Genomic DNA, 20,575 nt, shown 5'->3' with positions numbered 1-20,575 from the left:
GGACAGCTTATCGTGTCTAGAGAAAAGAATGCCAGGTGTATCAATGGAAGAGGAAGAAGGACCCAAGGACCAGTATATCCGTTCCGCGTGTATACTCTGTTGAGACTCCCCGCTTTTCCCAGATCCAGCTGTGCCTGCTTGTTATGTCATGAGAGGGCACCCTATGCCCCATATGATGCTCCGGATGTCTAGATTACTGAGGGCCAGAGGCGCAACTAGAGCCACATTTCGGGGGAGGAGGGGTGGGGATGCTAAGAAAAAATTTCGGGGGGGGGGGCTGAAACTTTAAGCAATAGGCAGAGTGAAGCTGCAGGGGCTCTTGGAAGGGGTAACACAACATCAAAGCCCCATTAACCTGCACATGGTTTTTTAAATGGACCTGTGAAGTGCTCGGGTGCGGCTGTGTGTGTGCCCGGGAGCCGTCTGAGCCCGGGCTGCCACACACGATGGGGGGGGGGGGCTGAAGCCCTTTGATTCCAATGGGTGTTGCGCGCCTGCTGAGGGCAGCACTCCTCCCAAGAAACCTCAGAAGTTAACTAATTAACACTCAAAGATGTTGTGCGGGTTTGAGTAGAGATTTTTAAAATTTTTGGAATACGTTTTTTTAAGGCTCAGACTGTTAGCAAAACATTTCTCAATTATACATATATTTCTAGTTTACAATACCCTTCAATCATGTATATCTTACCACTCAGTAGTTTCTCTTCCTTGGAAGTGCAGTAGAATTGTGTTAAAAAGATGGTAATCTTAGTTTAATGTCTCTTTTAATTACATTTTTGAAATTTTTTTATGTTTATACAGCTTCTATTTTATCTTTGAGTATTTAGGTGTTTAAATGCACCTAGGAAAATTACAGCAATTTACGTCTGTTTTTTTATTTGCAGGTTAAGACTTATTATTAAAGTGTTATCATCCATCCACACATCATTCTTTATCCATCGATTAACAACTCTCATCCTCCTTCAATACTGTCCTCCGAATCTACCTTCTTCTCTCGTTCCAATTCTGTCTCACTTGCCCACACCCATCCATCTAGCCAACGTACCTCCATCCACACACAAACTGACATGTTCATCTACACTCACATCCATCAAATATCCACCTCCACACCCCTGGACTCACTGTCCAATCTCAGATTTCCACCTACTGAAACAAGGGCTTTTCCATTCACTGATCTGACTTCCATTCACTGATCTGACTTCCATTCACTGATCTGACTTCCATTCACTGATCTCACTTCCATTCACTGATCTCACTTCCATTCACTGCCCTCAAGCACGCCATCCGTAAACACCACCAGCTGATCCGCACCACCAAGAAGACAGCATTCAAAGAACGACTGGACAACAACGCCCACAACAGCAAGGAACTCTTCAGTATCGTCAAAGAGCTCTCCAACCCCAGCTCCGTAAACCACGACATCACTCCCTCGCAAGACCTCTGCGACTCACTTGCCTCGTTCTTCCACCGCAAGATCGCCGATATTCACAACAGCTTCGGCGCACCAACCACGCACCCAACTACTGAACCAACGCCCCCCACCACCACCCTCTGCGCCTGGACACCGGTCTGCACCGAAGACCCACCCGCACGATGAACACCATCCACTCCGGATCCCCAACCGACCCCTGCCCCCACCACGTCTTCAACAAGGCCGACTCCATCATCGCACCCCAACTCCGGGACATCATTAACACCTCGTTCAACACCGCCACCTTCCCTTAGAGCTAGAAGCACGCCGAGCTCAGCGCCCTCCTGAAGAAGCCAACAGCGGACCCCACCGACCTCAAGAACTTCCGCCCCATCTCGCTCCTCCCTTTTCCTGCCAAAGTCATCGAAAAGACCGTCAACAGACAGCTTGCCACCTTCCTCGAGACGAACGGATCCCTCGACCGCTCACAGTCTGGTTTCCGAGCCCTAGCTTTTTAGACCTAGCAAATTCTTGAATTGGACACATTTCTCAACCCCTCTTCCGATGGATCCCCACCGAAACCAGGAAAACGGTCACCCAGGCACTCGTCACCAGCCGACTGGACTATGGAAACACCCTCTACGCCGGGACCACAGCCAAACTTCAGAAAAGACTCCAACGCATCCAGAACGCCTCTGCACGACTCGCCCTGGACATCACCCGACACAGCCACATCTCCGGCCACCTGGAAAACCTGCACTGGCTCCCCGTCAGCAAGAGGATCACGTTCAGACTCCTCACCCACGCACACAAGGCTCTCCACGACCTGGGCCCCAAGTACCTCAACAACCGCCTGACCTTCTACACGCCCACCCGCCAGCTACGATCGACCAGCCAAGCCCTCACCGCCGTTCCACGCATCCGCAGAACCACCGCCGGAGGAAGATCCTTCTCCTACCTGGCTGCCAAGACATGGAACTCCCTCCCCATCCACCTTCGACTAACCCAGGACCATCTCTCCTTCAGGAAGCAACTCAAGACCTGGCTTTTCGAGCAGTAAACGTACCCCTCTCCCCCAGCGCCTTGAGACCCTTCCGGGTGAGTAGCGCGCTATACAAATGCCAAGATAGATAGATAGATAGATCTCACTGCCATTCACTGATCCTCACTTCCACTCACTGATCGTCACTTCCATTCACTCACCCCCTATTCTCGCAGCCACTGACTCCAGAATGTGGTCACAGTACTCCGGGGGAGCCCATTTTCGCCGCTTTTGCGGCCGTTTTGGCCGAAAAGCGGTGATAATTCCATCGCAGTATTAACAAGGACAAGCTAGCGCGTGTTTCCTTGTTTTAGCACCCTTTCCGGTTACGCCGTGCCATGCATCGCTAATGAGATGCAAAAAGGCGTTCCCGGGCAACACAACAGGGAAAAACTCGCAAACCGCACATCGCAGTATTAACAAGCCCATGCCCTGACACCTGTAGCGATATTGAAACCCGCACTAACCCCGGTTATCGCTGTAAGCTAACGTCTGATAAATTTCAGACTTAGCTATATGTGTAAAGGGGGGTGGATTGTCAGGCTACGACCACCATGGGCTATCAACTAGGAATTCCCTATTTCTGGTTTTCCAGCGATATTCCCGCATTTCGCTGACTATCGCTGGATTTTTATCGCCTGGGTGATGAGCGTTGTTTATAACGTGCTAACCGGGCAATGAAAACCGGCGATAATTAAAATTGCGCTGAGCGTGCATAGCAATATTTATCACATTTTCTTGTTAATATGCCACCGTGTGTCTTACAGTTGCCCACCTTGCAATCTCCTCTACCTTTTTTTCTTTGTAGGTATAGTCGATTGGGTAAACGAATTATGGGTTGGATGCTACCCCGAACAATTGCGGGTAGCCAGTCGAATTGCACGCATTCCTCCCGCCACCTCTTCTGTGTTTGATATAGGAGTCTGTTATAATTTATAACTCTGTCAACTCAATATGTTAATCTTGTGATTACAGAATTTATAAAGATGGTGTGTTTTTTCTTAAATAGGCACCTGTACGGATTGCTGTTATTTTTAAACAACTCAGAATGTTGATTGACAGTGTTTTAAGGCGGAAACTGGAAAATCCTAAAATGGCACTTGAAGGTAAATTATTTTTTATATCATTGTTTAAATGTTTTACTTTATTGCATACCAGTTGCATAGATGATGCAAATAAAATGTAAAATCCTGTAATATAGATGTATGTGCATATTAAGCTTGGAACAAGAACGTATTTAGGTGTTTAACATTACATGATCCACCATCAGTTTAATTTGACCTAGAATGACCTAATTGAACAGAAAACCCTTTTCCTGCATCCTGTTTAATTTTCGGGAGTGTTGACAAATCAGACTTTTCCAATCTTGTGGCTCTTACATCACCTTATAACTGAGGGCACCCACACTTCTCCAGTAGATGGTCCAATGAATAATGCACCTAGCTTTGAACCGGTCTGCCTGCCTGGTAGCCATTGGAAGTCCCATCATGCAGAAGAGACATTATTCCAACATGTCACTTGTTATAAAGCGGGAGGTGCTGCCTTTGGCAATCTCTTCAATGGCTCCAAAATATTGTCAGATCTCCAAATAGGTCCTATTCATCTAGTGCACTCTGGGCGGAATCAGTCTCAAAGGTACTTGAATTTTATTTGGAAATGTTAGAAGTAGAAAATATTCTTGAAGATTATTATGCAGATAAAAGGATAACTGGATCGTGCTCCTTACTAACAGTTTTAGGAAATATTGTTACTGAACCTTAGGGTTCTGTACAATCATTAAAAAAATGAAGATTAGAAACTTCTATGTGTGCTGCACAATGCAGCACACATAGAAGTTTCAAATCGTCATTCTGGATTGTTCATGTGCAGGAAGGATGCTTTGCTAGCTGTGCTACTAGCGGATAGGAGGAGGGATGCTGGAATTAGCCCCCTGTAGCCCACAGAGCGCACCCGCCCGACTTAGTAGAGATCCGCCCAGGCGGCACGATGCACCGGAAATGTAATGGTGTGAGTGGTCTACCTAGATGATTGCGGAACACAGGGTGAGAGGCCTGAGCACGGACGAGCTGTTTGAGTGCTGGAAAAGTGCCTGGCACCTCTGAAGGCAGCGCATTTAAGATCCCCATGCCCTAGGCCACAACACAGACTATTGTACAAACTGCAACAGTCCAGTGGGGCCTGTGCCCCCTCCCACTCCCTGAACTGCTCTCTGGAGTGGTGAGTACGCGTCGGTGGGCGCAGGAAGGATACGAACGCACTGAGCCCTCAGTGGAGGGTACACAGAGGGCACCCTGGCCATTTAGGAGAGCGCCAGCACACGGACCAAGCGGGCCCTCCCCCCGCTATCGACGGGAGCTGCCCTGCATAGAAGGGGACACATGGTTGCGGTACTACTCTAGCAGCGTCGGATTGGTAATTCGGGCAATGCCCGAGGGGCCGGTGTCCGAGTGCTGCTGTGGGCCTCTTTTTTGAGCAGTCTGGGGGCTATTTGGCCGCTGTACATATTGTTCAAATACAGCCAGCGGCCCAGCAGGTGTCTGAGTGGCCTTTCTATAGGCAGGTGGGCGCTCATTACCTCCGTTTAGCAAGAGGTGTCACTCCCTTTGTCTTGCTGGCCGGCCCATTAATGTGTGCACATACTTAGTGGGGGCAGGGGCCTGAGTAGAAGTGGCCTAACTTGTTTCACCACTGTAAACTAACGCCTGCATTTTTTTTTACCCCCTCCTAAAGTTTTTTTAAATAAGATTACGCCAAAGCAGTGATTTGAGGAGTGATTATGCAAATGTGGGCCTATTTTATTTATTTATTTATTTATTTTTTTGCGTGCCCGGGCCGATTTTCAATCCCAATCCTCCTGATGGATGGATCCTGCTAGAACACAGCGCCGAGGTGCCGCACTAAAGCAGGCGGGCCCTCCCGACCTGTCAGAGATCATTGGGCCCCAATGTTCATTGGTGCGGCTTGCAGGCTGCCTGGCTCCCTTCACCTGTAACTGTCCATGCTGCAAGTCACAGTAGTAACGCCTGCTGCAGTTACACCTAACGCCTCGGCGTTGCTGTTTCTTGGCTCACTGCCGGCAGCAGAGAGGGGTGACTGGCAACCTCCCTAAGGCAGTTGGGCCCCTGGCACAAGGCAGGACTCTGGTATATGGGAGAACTGTATAGTGACTGTGTTTTCCTCTCTACGGAGGAACTTATTGCAGATACTGACCTCCCTCTTGGACAATTTTTTCGTTTCTTTACACCTCCCTCATTATGTCACAGGGGATACGTTGGGGAGACACACAACAGGAAGCAACCATGGACCTCATAATCCACTCTAGTACCTGCACTTAATGGGGAGGGGCCGTCACCTGTTGCTATGGTTCGCTAGATCCTTACGCGTGCACGCAGCAGTTGCACTCACCACGTTGCGACAACACTGGGGCACAGACCTGGACCACCCTTGTACAGATAGAGTTGCAGGTGGTCTTGGCATACCCTGCCTTGGTGTCCCGCATTGCTCGCTTCATTTAGTACAATAATACATAATACACAGGGCCTACCTGACTCCCCTCAAAATTAATCGATATTTCCACTGTGCAGATGCTGCCTGCCCCCAATGCCACACTCCTGATGCAGAATCCTACATACGTTCACTTTCCCAATACTGGCTAGGTATTATGACTCACAATAAAGCAGTGGAACGAATCACCGGCATGACCCACACCCTGGCCAAACACCTGATCACCTGCAGATGGAAGGCACCCAGCCCCACTACTCCTGGGCACAAGCTGAAAGCGTAGTCTTACACAGGAAAGACACAAGAGGATTATGTAAATACCAGGGCACAAGTCCTAAAAAAAGAAGTGGGGGGACGCTGTCACCGGAAGTAACGTCACAACAGGAAGTGACGTCACGAAAGGTGGCTTGCACCCTCGGGCACCCTCGGGCTCATTGCCTCCCCTCGCTCACCCCTTAGATGCGATTGCATCTGCGAAGCCAGCGTGTGTGCAGCGTCCTGTGAGCTCCGATCTCGTCCCAGAGAGGCCAAAGAGTGAAGTCCAGCTGTTTGGCAGGGGGGACGGCATTCACTCGGTAAAATAAGTAGGGGGACGCCATCAACCCGCGCGGTACCCCGACTCGAGCCCCATCTCTGACAACTGGGACAATTTCCCAGCGGAACTACGGATTGGCTTGAACACAGAAGACCAACCTCCCCTCCCCTGACCTCACCCCCAGGTAATTTTACTCGTTGCCCCCCCCCATTAAATATATGCTCCGGCAGCTAGGCGCAACACACAAGGAACATCGTAGCTCAAGTTCGAGGCCCTGCAAATACACTCAACCATGCTTAGATATCCTGACAAGGTGGTGGGTGCAGGCTCATTATAACACTTGTAGTCCCTCAAAATTGTTTGCCCTCTTTTTTGTGTGGCTTAGACAACTATATGCTCCTCCTGTGCTCAGGCTCTCAGTCCACGCATCGTAGTTATTGGCTGTTCAGAATGCTTTTGTAAAACGAACATGGTACAATGATTGCTGAAACTTGTAATGTTAAATGATTGACGTGTTCTCAATGTAGCAAAGACAATATAAGAAGCTAAATGCATTTGTAAATGTGAAAATGTCAATAAAAAGATTTTTAAAATAAATTGTGTATGTGATGTCTAGCATAGGCTTGTACTGGAAGGCTAGCCTTCCAGTAAAATATTCTATGCCTTATCTAACTGTTAAACACTTTCCTTTGTTGTATGTATGCTGCACAGTGCAGCACACATGCAAAACCTGGTCTACCTTTTTTAGTAGATAGGACTTTGTGTCAGCAACTGTGGGTGGTTGTTTGGGAACGCCCATGTACCACCCATGGAGCGCCCGCTTGAGGCTAAGAAATTTAAATCAGCAGTAAGCTCTGGTTGTTTTACTTTTTGGCAACTTTGTATTGCAAAACAAGTTTTGCAATGGAAAGTAAATTTCAAATAAACATTTTGTGACGATTTATGTCCCTTTTGTGATGAAAACCCAGTGCAAAATGTTAGTAAAAACAACCCTTTATATATATATATTACAAAATTCATTAAAATCATTACACTTTTAAAGCACTACTCAAGTCAGATGTGTTTACTGTTCCATATTTATTATAGATATTATCAAAATGCAGTGTGACATAGCGTTTGCCCACCTTGTAGTGCATACTGTTAGAATCATTTAAAAAATGCGGCCCACCTGCGAATGATAGTCAATCAGAAGTGTGAGGCAGTAAATCTGTCTGATGGCTAGTGCAGGTGCACTAATGCACCTGCACTAGCCATCAATCAGTCTGATTTTCCAGGGATGACAAAGACACCGGTCCTCATTTATGAAAACTGTCACATCTCTGTGATAAAACAGCGATTCAACAGTTTTTACTGTGCCCTCCTTGCAACACGATGGATGCGCCTTATTTAATGTACATGTACGGTGCTCCATGTCGCAAGGAATGACAGATACGTCAGGAATCCGGATGTATCTGTCGGCGCAAAAGTCACGCATTGCTGGAGTTGTGTCACAAGCATGACGCAACTCCAGCAATCCATGGGGTAGGCCTGTACCTATGGCACTGTGTCACCCTTCCGCCTGCCATGAGGCAGGCGTAAGGTTGTGACACAGTGGTGTCCTAGAAGTGTCACAGTGAAATCTCAAAGATTTCACTGCAACACTTCTACGACCCTATTTTACGTGGAAACGCCCACCCTGCATAATTTATACCTGACACAGGTATTATGTGGCCCAGGGCTTTACAAGGTGATGCATCTGCCTAGATGCGTCACCTTGTAAATTTGGTGGAACGTGGCACATTGTTTAAGCCGCCGCTGCTTGAAAAGTGAGGCAATGGCGGCGCAAAATTGTTGCAAGACCTTCAGTAATAAGGCCCACTGTCCTGGCTGCAGGATCCTGATATGCTCCAGTGCCACTCCATTTTTGACATCCTGCAGTGTCATTGGCAAAGGATTTACCAGTGCGTCAGGCTCAGCCGTGTGGCGCCCGGAGCTACATTTATCTACAATTGCTTCACTATTGAATTACACAAAATGAATTAATTTAAAGCACAATAACACTTGAAAGCCGGAGTTTATTAAAGGCATCTTTAATCTACATATACTACCTTCCATATGCATATACATGCCTTTCATGTGCTTATGTATCTATATATTATTACTTTGCTTCTAATTCAGCATATCCAATGCACTGCACTCTTTCTTACCCTATACTGCTCTCAGTATATCCTCTGTCTACCTCAACTCTCTGACTCATCTTAAACCTCATTCTTTTACTCTTTCCAATGCACTACCCTATTTCTCAACCCATACCTCCAATCTCTCATTCAGAGTCCCTATGCCATTCAGAGTCCCCATGCCACTAGTATAATCCCCAGGATAACCCTTTCTAGACTCTTTTACTATTCATATCTCCCAAGCAGCCTTTCTAAACCCTTGCCTCTGATTCTTCCCCCTCCATCTCCCCTTTACTCAACCCAGGCCCCCTACTACTGCTATGAGCAAAAAATAAAAAATGAAATCTTGACCCTTCCCTCTTTTACACCTCCACTATTTTTTTCAATCCAAATAAAATTGCATATTTCCTTATACTGATTCTCACTAATCGTGTTTGGGCTCTGGAGTAGCATGCCACTCACCGAAAAGCGCTTCAGCTCATCATCAGGGGTAGCAAGCGCTATATAAATGCTAACCTGAAGTAAGTGACTGAAAAGGTTAAAGAGACAATACTATTGAGTGTTGCCTTTTTGATTAAACATTTGTCTTATACAACCAATTACACATATGTCTAACGCAACCAATTAAATGAAAAATACAACATTGAGTTTTCCCTTTTTTGATTAGTCACAAATCTTGAGATCTTCATTTTCTTGACTGAACACCTGCAAGGGAAGAAAGAGGAAAAAACCCAACAACCAACAAAAGGAATAACGAAGAGGGAAAGTAGAAAGAAAGGGGAAAAATGAGAAAAGAAAGCAAAAACAGAGCAGAACAAAAAAACTGCATAACCCTTAAACATCACTACTGAATAGAGGTGCAAACGGTACCTGAGACTCCTCTGTAGGGACTCCTCAAACCATGATAACAACTAAACTGCATCACTACTGAATAAAGGTACTATCGGTACGTGCTAGGAATCTTCCGAGCTCTGAGTCTCCTCCGTAGAGACTCAGCAGGAACCAGATCACCTTCAACATTACCAGAAAAAAAACCACGAGACTCGTTAGGGAACATAGACGATTGTGACAAATCCAACCCAGGTTGGACTGAATTGTCTAAAGTTACAGATTTAGACATAAACTCAGCATGTAGAGGAACTTTGACAAGTTTGGCAGTGGTCCACCAATTGCGACCTTGGACCCTAACAGCATTCCCACACACTTTGTCAATGACAAAAGGGTCAGAAAGCTTCTGCTCACATTCCTTCACAAACATGGCTGATTTGATGCGTACAGATTCACTAACCCTAAAAGGACACACTTTCACCTTCTTCCTTGCAACATAGTGAACTTTCTGTTTGTGCAGAGCGCATTCAACACTGTGTTGGATCAACTCATTGCGACTTTGTTATGACAAACCTTTTTTCAACCACTTACTCATCCAAGCTAGCCTAAACTGCTTTGCAGGTTTCCTTCCTTTAAGAGCCTGAAAGTGGGAAAAGCCAGTGGAGGAATGCCAGGTGGCTCTATAAAACCACAGAAATGTCTCCACCTCACCAGAGACAAATTGCACCTCATTGTCTGAGATGATGTCCTTAAGTAGACCCTAACTCAAGAAAATGTCTCTGAGGAAGACAATCACAGCTTTGGAGTCAGGTTCACCAATACATTTGACAAAAGGCCATTTAGAATAGTAGTCCTTAAGGACTAATGAAAAGTGAAAATTGTATGACAAAATATTACATGGTCCCACCAAATCAATGCCTAGTTTCTTCCAAGGTCCGGAAGGACAGTCAATAGGCTTCAAAGGTGGGGGGCTTGTCTTAAAAGATGTATTGGAAGTGGAACACACCACACAACTCTTGACTAAATAGTCATATTGGCAATCCATTTGTGACCATCAAAATGACTCACACACCCTACGTTTGGTCAATGTGGACACCAAATGGCCTTCATGAACTTTGGACAAAATACTGCGCCTCAGCTCGATTGGAGGAATACATTTGTCACCTCAAAAGTAAACCATCTTCAATGGTTAATTCCTCTTACACTTTAAAATAGGGTTGTAAAATCAACTCTAACGATTTTTCCCTAGGCCAACCAGATATAACAATTTCCACTACCTTTTCCATTACACAAATATCACCCAAACTTATTTTCCACAATTCTTCTGTGAATTGAAAGGAATTCTCGACTTCCATGGCAGCAATAAAACAACACTCATCTTTGCACTCACCAGTAAACTCATCATTCTCGACAATAGGATTTCTAGACAAATAATCCGCTCTCACATTTCTCCCTTCAACATGCCAAGTTCAGAATAGTGAACTTCATCATCCTTTAGGACTCTGGATGCAAACCCAATAGTATTCTCTGTCTCAGCATCCCTCTGTGTCAACACCGCATCAACACCAAACTTACACGCATCCACAGTTAAACAACATTTGAGATTTTGATCAAAAGGTTTGTGTGCACTCACTCTGACCAACTGCTTTTTGATGTCAGAGATCACAGCAGAACACTCCTCATCCCACACAAATTCAGACCTGTCTTTCAATAGCAGAGAAATGGCACTCACCCTGGACACAAAATTCGGTATGAACCGTGAATAAAATTCACAGAGGCCCAAAAAAGATTTCACCCCTGCTTTATCCACAGGGGGAGGAGCATCCCAAATGGCTTCAATTAACCCAGGCTTGGGACTCACACCCACCTCAGATACAATGTGAGCAAGATACTCCACAGAGGGTTTCATGAACTGATATTTTTCCCTCTTGAGGACAACCCCACCTTTGTCAAAAGCCAACAGGACTTGCTTCAAGATCAGGTCATATTCTGAACGAGAACTGGCATGAATCAATACGTCATCCTGAAAAACAGAGACTTTTGAGATTCCCTTTAGCAATTCAGATATCAGTCTCTGGAAGACAGAAGCTGCTGACGCCAAGCCAAATGGCACGCAGCAGTACTGGTATGTCCCTAAACGGGATCCAAATGCCGTAAGATGACTTGACTCATTGACCAATTCTACCTTCTGATAGGCAGAAGCTAAATCAAGTTTCGTGAAAAATTTGGCACCAGAGATAGTAGACAGCATTTCACTAATCCTAGGCAGGGGATGTGAATCTTCCCATATTTCTTTGTTAAGGACTCTGAGATCAACACAAACCCTCGACTCACCATTCTTTTTCTTGGCAAGAACAAGGGAGAAAGCAACAAAGAGGACTCTTTGGGCTAAATTATCCCTTTCATCCGTAACCCCCCAATTCCATTTCCAAATCACTGCATACGCGTAAAGGGACACCCCTCAACTTATGTTTCACTGGTATAGCATTGGCCTTAGTCTTTATTTTGTGTTAAAAACCCACGATTTTCCCAAGCTCATCTGAAAATACCCTGGGAAACTCATTCAATAAATGCTCAATGTCATTCGAATCTCTAATCACAGAGACCTGCTCTTTTGTACCAGGACGAAGAGCCCTTGGTGGCACCAACCCAAGATGTTCAACCCTTTAACCCCAACATATTTACCACAGATGTGTCTCCCTTTGAAGACCATGGATTCTTCAAAGAGAACCTGGAGGTCGATCTTTCTGCTATCATAGGAAATCTGGGATTTGTCAGGTGGGGACAGTGTTCACCCTGGCCAGTTCTTTTGGAAAAGCTCTTGGGTGATCATAGTGATCCTGTCCCCTGAATCTACCAACAGGTAAAGTTGTCTATCTCCCAACTGAATGTGAACATATGGGTTGATGCACCCTTCTTGCTCAACCCTAACCAGGTTTTCATCGCCAACCACCACGACCATATCATGGACTTCACTCGATAAATTCTCAACGTCAACTTCACAATCATCACCCACAGCTGATACTCTGGTTCCTTTGTGTGTGGCACTATGACACACCTTGGCAAAATGCCCAGATTTCCCACGAAGTCTAACATGTGCATTTGTAGCCAGGAAAGGCTGACCCCCCTTTTGATGAGGGGGATAACCACCCCTGAAGCACATGTTAGATTGTTTAAAAAAAGAGTTCTGCTGGATCGGGTTGACCGATGATGGAAGTGACGAGGAAGACACTTTAAACACCCTCTCCTTGTTAACGTTGTAGAGCACAGCATTAAGTTATACAGAGGTTTTGTCCTCAAGTTCTCTTGCTGATTTGATTGAAGTCTCTGTGCTCTTGCCAATCCTGATGGTTTCAGTTAAAGAAGGGTTGCCTAAAGAAAGCTACTTCTGATTGATGGACTTGTCAGTGCAGTGGCAGATGAACTGATCACGAATAAGCTGCTCTGTAAGTTCTCGAAGTACGTATCGATCTCCACTAGCGGTTTTTGCTCTCTCTTGACAAACTTGTGCCTCAACACCACCAGACTGGGAGTGACATCAAATCTTTGAACTAGCTTCTTTAAAGCTTCTTCATAGACATCTAGCTCAACCTTCCCCTAGACTTGAACATCAGACAGATATTTAAACGTGGATCTGCCCTCAATACCCAAAGAGTATAAAAGTAGATACCTTTTCCTCTCTGGTCTGAATCTGAGGCCCCAATTGCCCCTAGGTAGGTTTCAAAGGCATCATGCCACTGCCTCCATTTAATAAGTGGCTCTCCTGGTGTCTCCAAAAAAGATGGTGGAGGATTTACAGACTGCATCATATATTTTGATGCACAACACACTGTAAGGCACAACCAACACAAATGCAAAATATCCTGTCTTGAAAAAAGAAACAAAAAATATATAAATGAATCTTCTTATATGTAGAAAGAAACATGCATTTGTGTAACAATAAGTTCACTGAGACTCTCAATAATGTCACTGAGACTCCATTAAGAACCAACTTGAAACATATTGCCACAAAAACTTGTGAAAATGCTGGTCGCTATGTTAGGTAAGTGGCTGATGACAAAATGTGAAAAAAATCTCTCTATTTGGGTCGAGATATAAGTACCCCCGGCAGCTTCAGGCGACAAGTCAAGTCAAACCGCCACTCTCTGGAACACGAGCAATGCATTGTTCAAAGAGAGAAGGAAAACTATAAGAGACAATACTACAAAACCTTTTTCCCTCTTCTATTCCTCCACTATCCTTCTCAATCCAAATAACAGACCAACATATCCACCACTCAAATTACTTTCATATTACACTACACTAATTCACCACTAATCCTTTATGGGTTCTGGAGTTGTGTTCTACTTGCTGAAATAGCGCTTCAACACCTCATTAGGGGTAGAAAGCGCTATATAAATACAAACATTTTTCCCTCTCTATCCCTCCACTATCCTCCTCAATACAAATAACTGACTAACATATCCACCACTCAAATTACTTTCATGTTTCTCTATAATAATTCACCACTAATCCTTTATGGGTTCTGGAGTACCGTGCTACACGCCGAAAAATCGCTTTGACGTCTCGTCAGGAGTAGTAAGCACTATATAAATGCAATTACAATACAATGTATTACATTTACCTGTTGCCTCATCGTCACTGAGCTTGGAACAGTGTGGAATGAGGTCAGGAGAGTCTCTGGTCTCACCAAGCCCTTGGACGAGTTGGTAGAGGTTGGAGTAAAAAACGGAGACTGAAGGCCGCTAGCTAAAACTTGGAGCCTGCAAAGTGCATCAGCTTATGCAGGACAAGGGCTGCTCGGCACAAATAAGGAGCAGAAAGGGAACTTTGAGTAGAGACACAGGCATCAATGGTACTGACATTCACTGTCACACACAGGTTCTTGTCAGGCTTAGCAAATGAGAAGAAAATGGAGGACTTACGGGGGCTGGCTGATCTGTCAGAGCTCTGGCAGTTTGACTGCTCTCGGATGTATGACATTACAACGCATGCTTTTACATCGCATGCTTTTACAACACGGTTTTTACAACGCATACCATTACAAAGCATAGTGCTTTTAGGCGCTGGATAGTGAATTGTTTAATTTACTATTCGAACTCCAGTCCCCGTGGATAGTAGGGAAGGTGTTGGATAGTACATTAAACACATTCCCTCTGCTAGAGCGCACCCCAGCGCAATGCGTTGTAATGGTTTGCGTTGTAAAAGTTGCGTCGTAAAGGCACTGCGTGGTAAAAGTTGCGTTGTAAAGGTTGTTTCCCCTGCTCTCACTTCTGTGTCGCTCTTTCTCTCTCTCTTACACACACACATTCAGTCTCTTTCTTAAATCATGCTTGCATGTGGTGAAATTAAATGCACTTCAAATTCCGTAAGGCGTGTATGTGTGTCAGACTGGAAGTGAGAGTGCAGCATAGCGGTCTGCCTCCTTCCCTAGACCCCCCATTCCCTCAGCTGTTTACTTCAAGGCTTAAAAGCTGTGTTTGCGGCGCATACAACCCCTGTTCTTTCTCGTTTGCAAAGAGTTTGCATCCGTTGCTACTTCCGCTCATTCTAATCTCCAGGCTTGCCACTTGTAACTGTCGCGTTTAGTAAGATGGCGTCACCCTATCTCCAGCAGATCACCGAGTGGGCGTGGCCCGGTCCATCTGGGTCACCGTAGGCCGACGCTGGTATGCCGGTTTGGGTGTTGGAAGTTGTGCGGGGTCCGCCTGCTGCACCTGGGTCGGTGGCAAGCGGAGGCATGGGCGAGGGTCGCTGGCCAGGCAGTAGTGACAGTCAGGGAGTGAGTCGCAACCCGGCGTAGGGGCAATTCAGAAAAACTAACAGCTCTGGCGTTCCGCTGCTCTCCCCGCAGCCAGCTGCCCGAGGCCCAGGTCCACGTCTCTCTCACCCAGCTGCTGTAGTAGCAGCAGCTGCACTTCTGGGTTTGGGTCCTGTGTCATGGCGCTGCTGGGCTCCTGCGGGGTTTGCGACAGCCCCGGATCTTATGCTGAAGAAGAGCTACTATTGAACAGGAGACTGCAAGAGGTGCCAACGCCCCCGGAGCCCGAACTGGACCATTCCCTTCTAGACGAAGTGAAGCCTTTGAGGCTCGAGGAGATGGAGAGACTGATGAACTTCAAGCAGGAGGAGAGCTGGTGGGGCACATGTTCCTATATGAGTATTTTATATCCTGTACTTCATTTTGTAGCACCTATTAGGCTTCATTTAGTCCCTGTTAGACCATGTTTCCCTGCTGCACCTCTTGGGTTAGTGTGAATCTGATGAGGGAAGAGGTCAAAACACAGACCTAAGCAGCCTGGTGGTGCACAGAGGGCCCTTCAGGGTCCCCCAACCCTTCTAGGGGCCCCATTGAGAACAAGGTTAATGCCTATTTGTGAAATTTGGGATACTGGGGGGGGGGGGGGCTCGCTGTGCGGGGGAATGGCATCATTTTATGTTACTTCACGGCAAACCACCGGGGCAGGCTGCCGCCGCTTGCTTGGCCAATGTCTGACCGTCCCCTGTCTCACCCAAGGACATGCCCACATCAAAGAAAACCGAGACTCCTGCAAAACTTGATGCTATAGTCTAATATTCTCTAGTGGTGCAGAGTCCTAGAGGCCTGGCGCGAGGCATTGAAACCATTCCATCAAAGCCAAACCTTATCTTAACGTAGAGGAAGGTCGGGTGATTCACTTATCAGACACCACCAATGGGGGTCAGAAAGTGCCTTTTCTTGAGTGCAGTTTGATCAGTGCATGCCTATCAAGCTATTTTTGGTGCTGAATGAGTTCAGTTGTGTGACCTAGGTTCTACTATGAGTAGTGTTTTTTACACTTTTCTTTCATATTAGTTTTCGCAATACGGAGGGGTACCTTTTACACACTACAGTTACTGCTTGTCACGGCAGTCCTAAACAAAGGCACACAATATGCTGTTGGGCCCTTAAATAACCCCCTTCGCATACATTCATTCCTCTTCCTGTTGGGCCCTGTGACCCCAACCAGTTCTGTGCCATTGGAGTCCCAATTCATTACTTCCCTAACTGACCTGCTAGGAGAAAGTTCCTGGACTTCAGTGCTCCTCCAATGAATTCATTTTGCCGCTTTATAGGACTGTATTTGCCCCTGAATATCATTTAATTAATGATGTCAAAAAGCTGCTGTTATCTAAGGGTGGTAATATCAGACATTGTTTTTTGTGTATTTTATTGTATTGCAGTCGGTGGATTAGTCCTGAATCTCGAAAGCTGTGATGTGCCAAGTAAAGGAGATTAGTGTGTTAGGCTGCACTGTAAGGTTAGCTGTTTGTGTGTGTGTCTGCGTGTGTGTGTCTGTGTGTGGCTCTGTGTATGCGTGGCTCTGTGTGCGGCTGTGTGTGTGTGGCTCTGTGTGTCTGGCTCTGTGTGTCTGTGGCTCTCTGTGTGTGTGTATGGCTCTGTGTGTGTGTGTGGCTCTCTCTCTCTGTGGCTCTGTGTGTGTGTGTGGCTCTGTGTGTGTGTGTGGCTCTGTGTGTGGCTCTGTGTGTGTGTGGCTCTGTGTGTGTGTGTGGCTCTGTGTGTGTGTGTGGCTCTGTGTGTGTGTGGCTCTCTGTGTGTGTGGCTCTCTGTGTGTGTGGCTCTGTGTGTGGCTCTGTGTGTGTGTGTGTGGCTCTATGTGTGGCTCAGTCTGCCTGGGCAATTATTTTCTATTTCTTAGCCCTAGTAAGCAAATGTGAATCAGGTGAAAAATCTCAGTTTTTGCATGATCCGCTTTCTGCCTGCAGCGGACTAAAATTAATGAATTGTGCGCTGCATTTTTGAAGTGGTCCATTGACTGCCACAAAATGACTGCCCAGGCATGCCAACTTGCAGATACATTTCACAATGGGGGAGGGGATTTGGGGGGAGGATCTTATAGGGGATGTGTCTATGAAGGGACAAAATCATAAGCCAATTGCGTTTACGAGGGCACAAGGTCATGTAGAGGGGTCGGGGCTTTGGGCTGAGATCTGACCCCCAACATCCCTCCCCCCAAAACAAAAGCTTCTGAAGCTACCACTAATGCCCTGGGGAGTATGTAAAAAAAATACCCATGAAACGCAGCAGGGCCCACCCTCCAGATATGAGCTGGAAACCCACATCCCACAACCCACACCTGCAGTGTGTATGAGAGACAGCAGTGTGTATGAGAGACAGCAGTGTGAGAGACAGCATTGTGTGCAAGAAAGACAGCAGTGTGTGAGAAATAGCAGTGTGTGTGAAAGAGACAGCAGTGTGTGAGAGAGACAGCAGTTTGAGAGACAGCAGTGTGTGTGTTCTAGGGAGAGCATGGTGTGTGAGAGACAGCAGTGTGTGAGAGACAGCAGTGTGTAAGAGACAGCAGTGTGAGAGACCTTTTATTTATGTTTTGGTTTTTGAAACCTAAATAAAACGCATTGTTATTTGCAATGTCAATAGCTCAAACTCGCGTAAATACGAGACCTATTGCATTGCAAATGCAATAGGTCTTGCATTTGCGAGAAATTAAGCTACTGGCATTGTAAATGACAATGCCATTTATTTATCTGTTTTCAAAACCAACACATAAATAAAAAGTTTGTCATTTACAATGCCAATAGCTCTAACTTTTGCTAAGGCGAGACCTATTGCATTGTAAATGCTTGTTTCTTCTTCCGTGTAAGTAATTTTGGATTTTCCCATTAATCCGATTTGTTCCCATGATTTAATTCTACTGAATCAGACGTTTCCAGCAAAAAGGCAATTTCAAACTTTAGATGCTAAGATCCCTTAAGTATTATGGTGATCAATCTAAAGAAATGTATACATCAGAACTTTGTAACTGACGGGTCTATTCACACCGGTATGGCACAAAAAACACCGCTGCCCGAATGAGAAAGGCTTCAGTCTCTGAGAATCCCAGAATGGCCACCTGGAGATTAGTCCACTCACTGGACAAACATCAATGCATTGAGTCTGGCTCAGAACATGCACTTTGTTGAGGCACGACTTAATGTCTAATGTATGTGTTATCCACCTCAGGAGCAGGGGGGGCTGGCAAGCGTTCTATTTCCTGCTTGAATACCATAGAAGCCTCCTTGACGGAGAAGGAAGTTACTTGTGATCCTAGTTCGTCATCATAGTTACAATCTTTGGATTCATAACAGCCTCGCATCCTCCATGTTAAGCAAGGAGTTGGAAATGGGTTTATTAGCTCTTGACTTGGACCATCCTAAGAAACCAGCAGCCAAACTCCAAATGCTGAGCATTGCTGGACAGCAGAGCACAAGGGTTCCTTAAAGGAACAAGGTCAAAAACCGCTCTATGTAAGGTCATGCTTTTGTGTTCTTTTTTGTAAGGGAGGGAGGCATAGTGCTTTTTATAGAGTAAAAATATAATTCTAATTGGACACTTTGAAAAAAAAAATACATAGATCTACTAAAAAGAGTTCCAAGATCGTGCACATACGTGGAGATATTCTAAAGTTTATTAATTCAAATAATATACACATGCAAGCGAACTAGGATTACCAGTATAAGCTATAGTCTCTCTGTACGAAATGCCTAAAATAACATTTATAGTAAATAATTGTTCTAACATCTGAAGGGCTTAGGCGCTAAGTGATCCAACTAAGAAGCGAGAATTGTTTATGCTTACATTAGATTCGTTACACAGGGAAAGGGTCAATGGTAGGGGTGACCTGGATGGAATTGGAGAAGAGGATAAAATCACACGGATTGTTAATGGAAAGGCTTGAGCGGGTGGAAGTGGTTGGTGGTGGGTATCGGGCCATAGAAGTAGGAGAGTTTTTCATGTCTACTTATGCCATGGCCCCATATTCAACAGTATGTATCTGCTTTCGTAGTTAATCCTTTTAGCCGATTTTACGTACATGTCACTGGCGATGAAGGGTGTCTTGTTTTAGGCTATGTAGATAATTGTATTAACATTTTTCATCTTTTTTGTAGATGACAAGATTTTGCACATCATAACAGAACTGATAAAAACGGAAAATAACTAAAGGCACAGCCTCCAAACGCCCTGAAAGAAGAAAAAATACAACTAAAAAAGGATTTAACACTTCAGCTGTGGAATCTGTCTAGGATGGGGAATTTCTGCATTTGTTTTGTCTTTCTTTTAATTATTTTATAATTAGCTGGTCTGGTTTTGAGTTGGTATATTTAATGAATTATCACATTAATATGTACAATAAAACATTAGTGTCATTTCTATAAAATATCTTAAACATTTGCATTTATTCTTGAATTGTAATCCAAAGCCTACATAATCATCAGGTAAATGTGAATTGCAGTAATTCAACAAAACACAAGCAGTTTGATTATTTACTACTTTAATAGATGTATGTGCTATTAATGATTAGATTGGTATAAAAAGAAATAAGGTGCTGGCACTAGGATAACGGATCATCTTTAGATTGCATGGAAAGTACAAACATATGTGACAAGCCATATGTTAGACTCTTAGGGGCAAATGTACAAGCCCCTTACGCCAGATTTGCGCTGCCGTTGCATCACTTTTGTGACGCAGCGGTGGCGCAAAGCCATCTGGGAGATGCGTCACGTTGTAAAGCCCTGACACATGTGGGCGTTACTGCGCAGTGGGGGGGGTGCGTTCCGGTGCAGGAACGCCTCCTAAAAGTGGCTGAGTGAAATCTACAAGATTTCACTCAGTCACTTTTAAGGCCATGCTGCGTCAAAACGCTGCGCCTGCTTGAAGCAGGCATAAGGATTGACGCAGCATGTTAGGGATAGGGGCACCCCAAGTCTTGCTGGAGCTGCGTCGCGCTTGCGACGCTACTCTAGCAATGGGCCACCTTTCCGCGGTGGGATGCAACACGCATCTGCCCATCCATGCGCCACGGTGCACTGCATTGTTAAATTAGGCGCATCAGTGGTGGCGCACGGATGCGCAGATGCATCGCAACTCTTCTGACGCATCCCTGCTGATTAGCAGAGATGCGCCAGAAGTAGTAAATCTGCCCCTCAGTTTAAACTTTTAAAGAATTAACTGTGGATTCAGGTATCACACAATGCTTCTATTAGTGACCACTTGGCTGTATGGAAGTGAACAATGCAGTCAAGTATGCAGGTGCACTGGTGGCAATACATACCCAACAGGCAGC

At 45.5% G+C, this 20,575-nt stretch overlaps 1 protein-coding gene across 1 annotated transcript in view; it reads left to right on the top strand.

Moving 5' to 3' along the window:
- DHX29 (DExH-box helicase 29) overlaps positions 1 to 19,669 on the top strand; it is a 980,951-nt gene extending 961,282 nt beyond the window's left edge. The window contains exons 26-27 of the mRNA XM_078675085.1: positions 3,463 to 3,559; positions 19,401 to 19,669. Coding sequence (XP_078531211.1) covers positions 3,463 to 3,559; positions 19,401 to 19,453 — 150 coding nt within the window. The 3' untranslated portion in view covers positions 19,454 to 19,669. The remainder of the gene's footprint in view (positions 1 to 3,462; positions 3,560 to 19,400) is intronic.
- The last annotated feature ends 906 nt before the right edge of the window (positions 19,670 to 20,575 follow it).

Source organism: Lissotriton helveticus, chromosome 2_1, assembly GCF_964261635.1.
Source record: "Lissotriton helveticus chromosome 2_1, aLisHel1.1, whole genome shotgun sequence".
In the NCBI taxonomy this organism is placed as follows: domain Eukaryota; kingdom Metazoa; phylum Chordata; class Amphibia; order Caudata; family Salamandridae; genus Lissotriton; species Lissotriton helveticus.
This window is presented reverse-complemented; position numbering and strand designations above follow the sequence as displayed.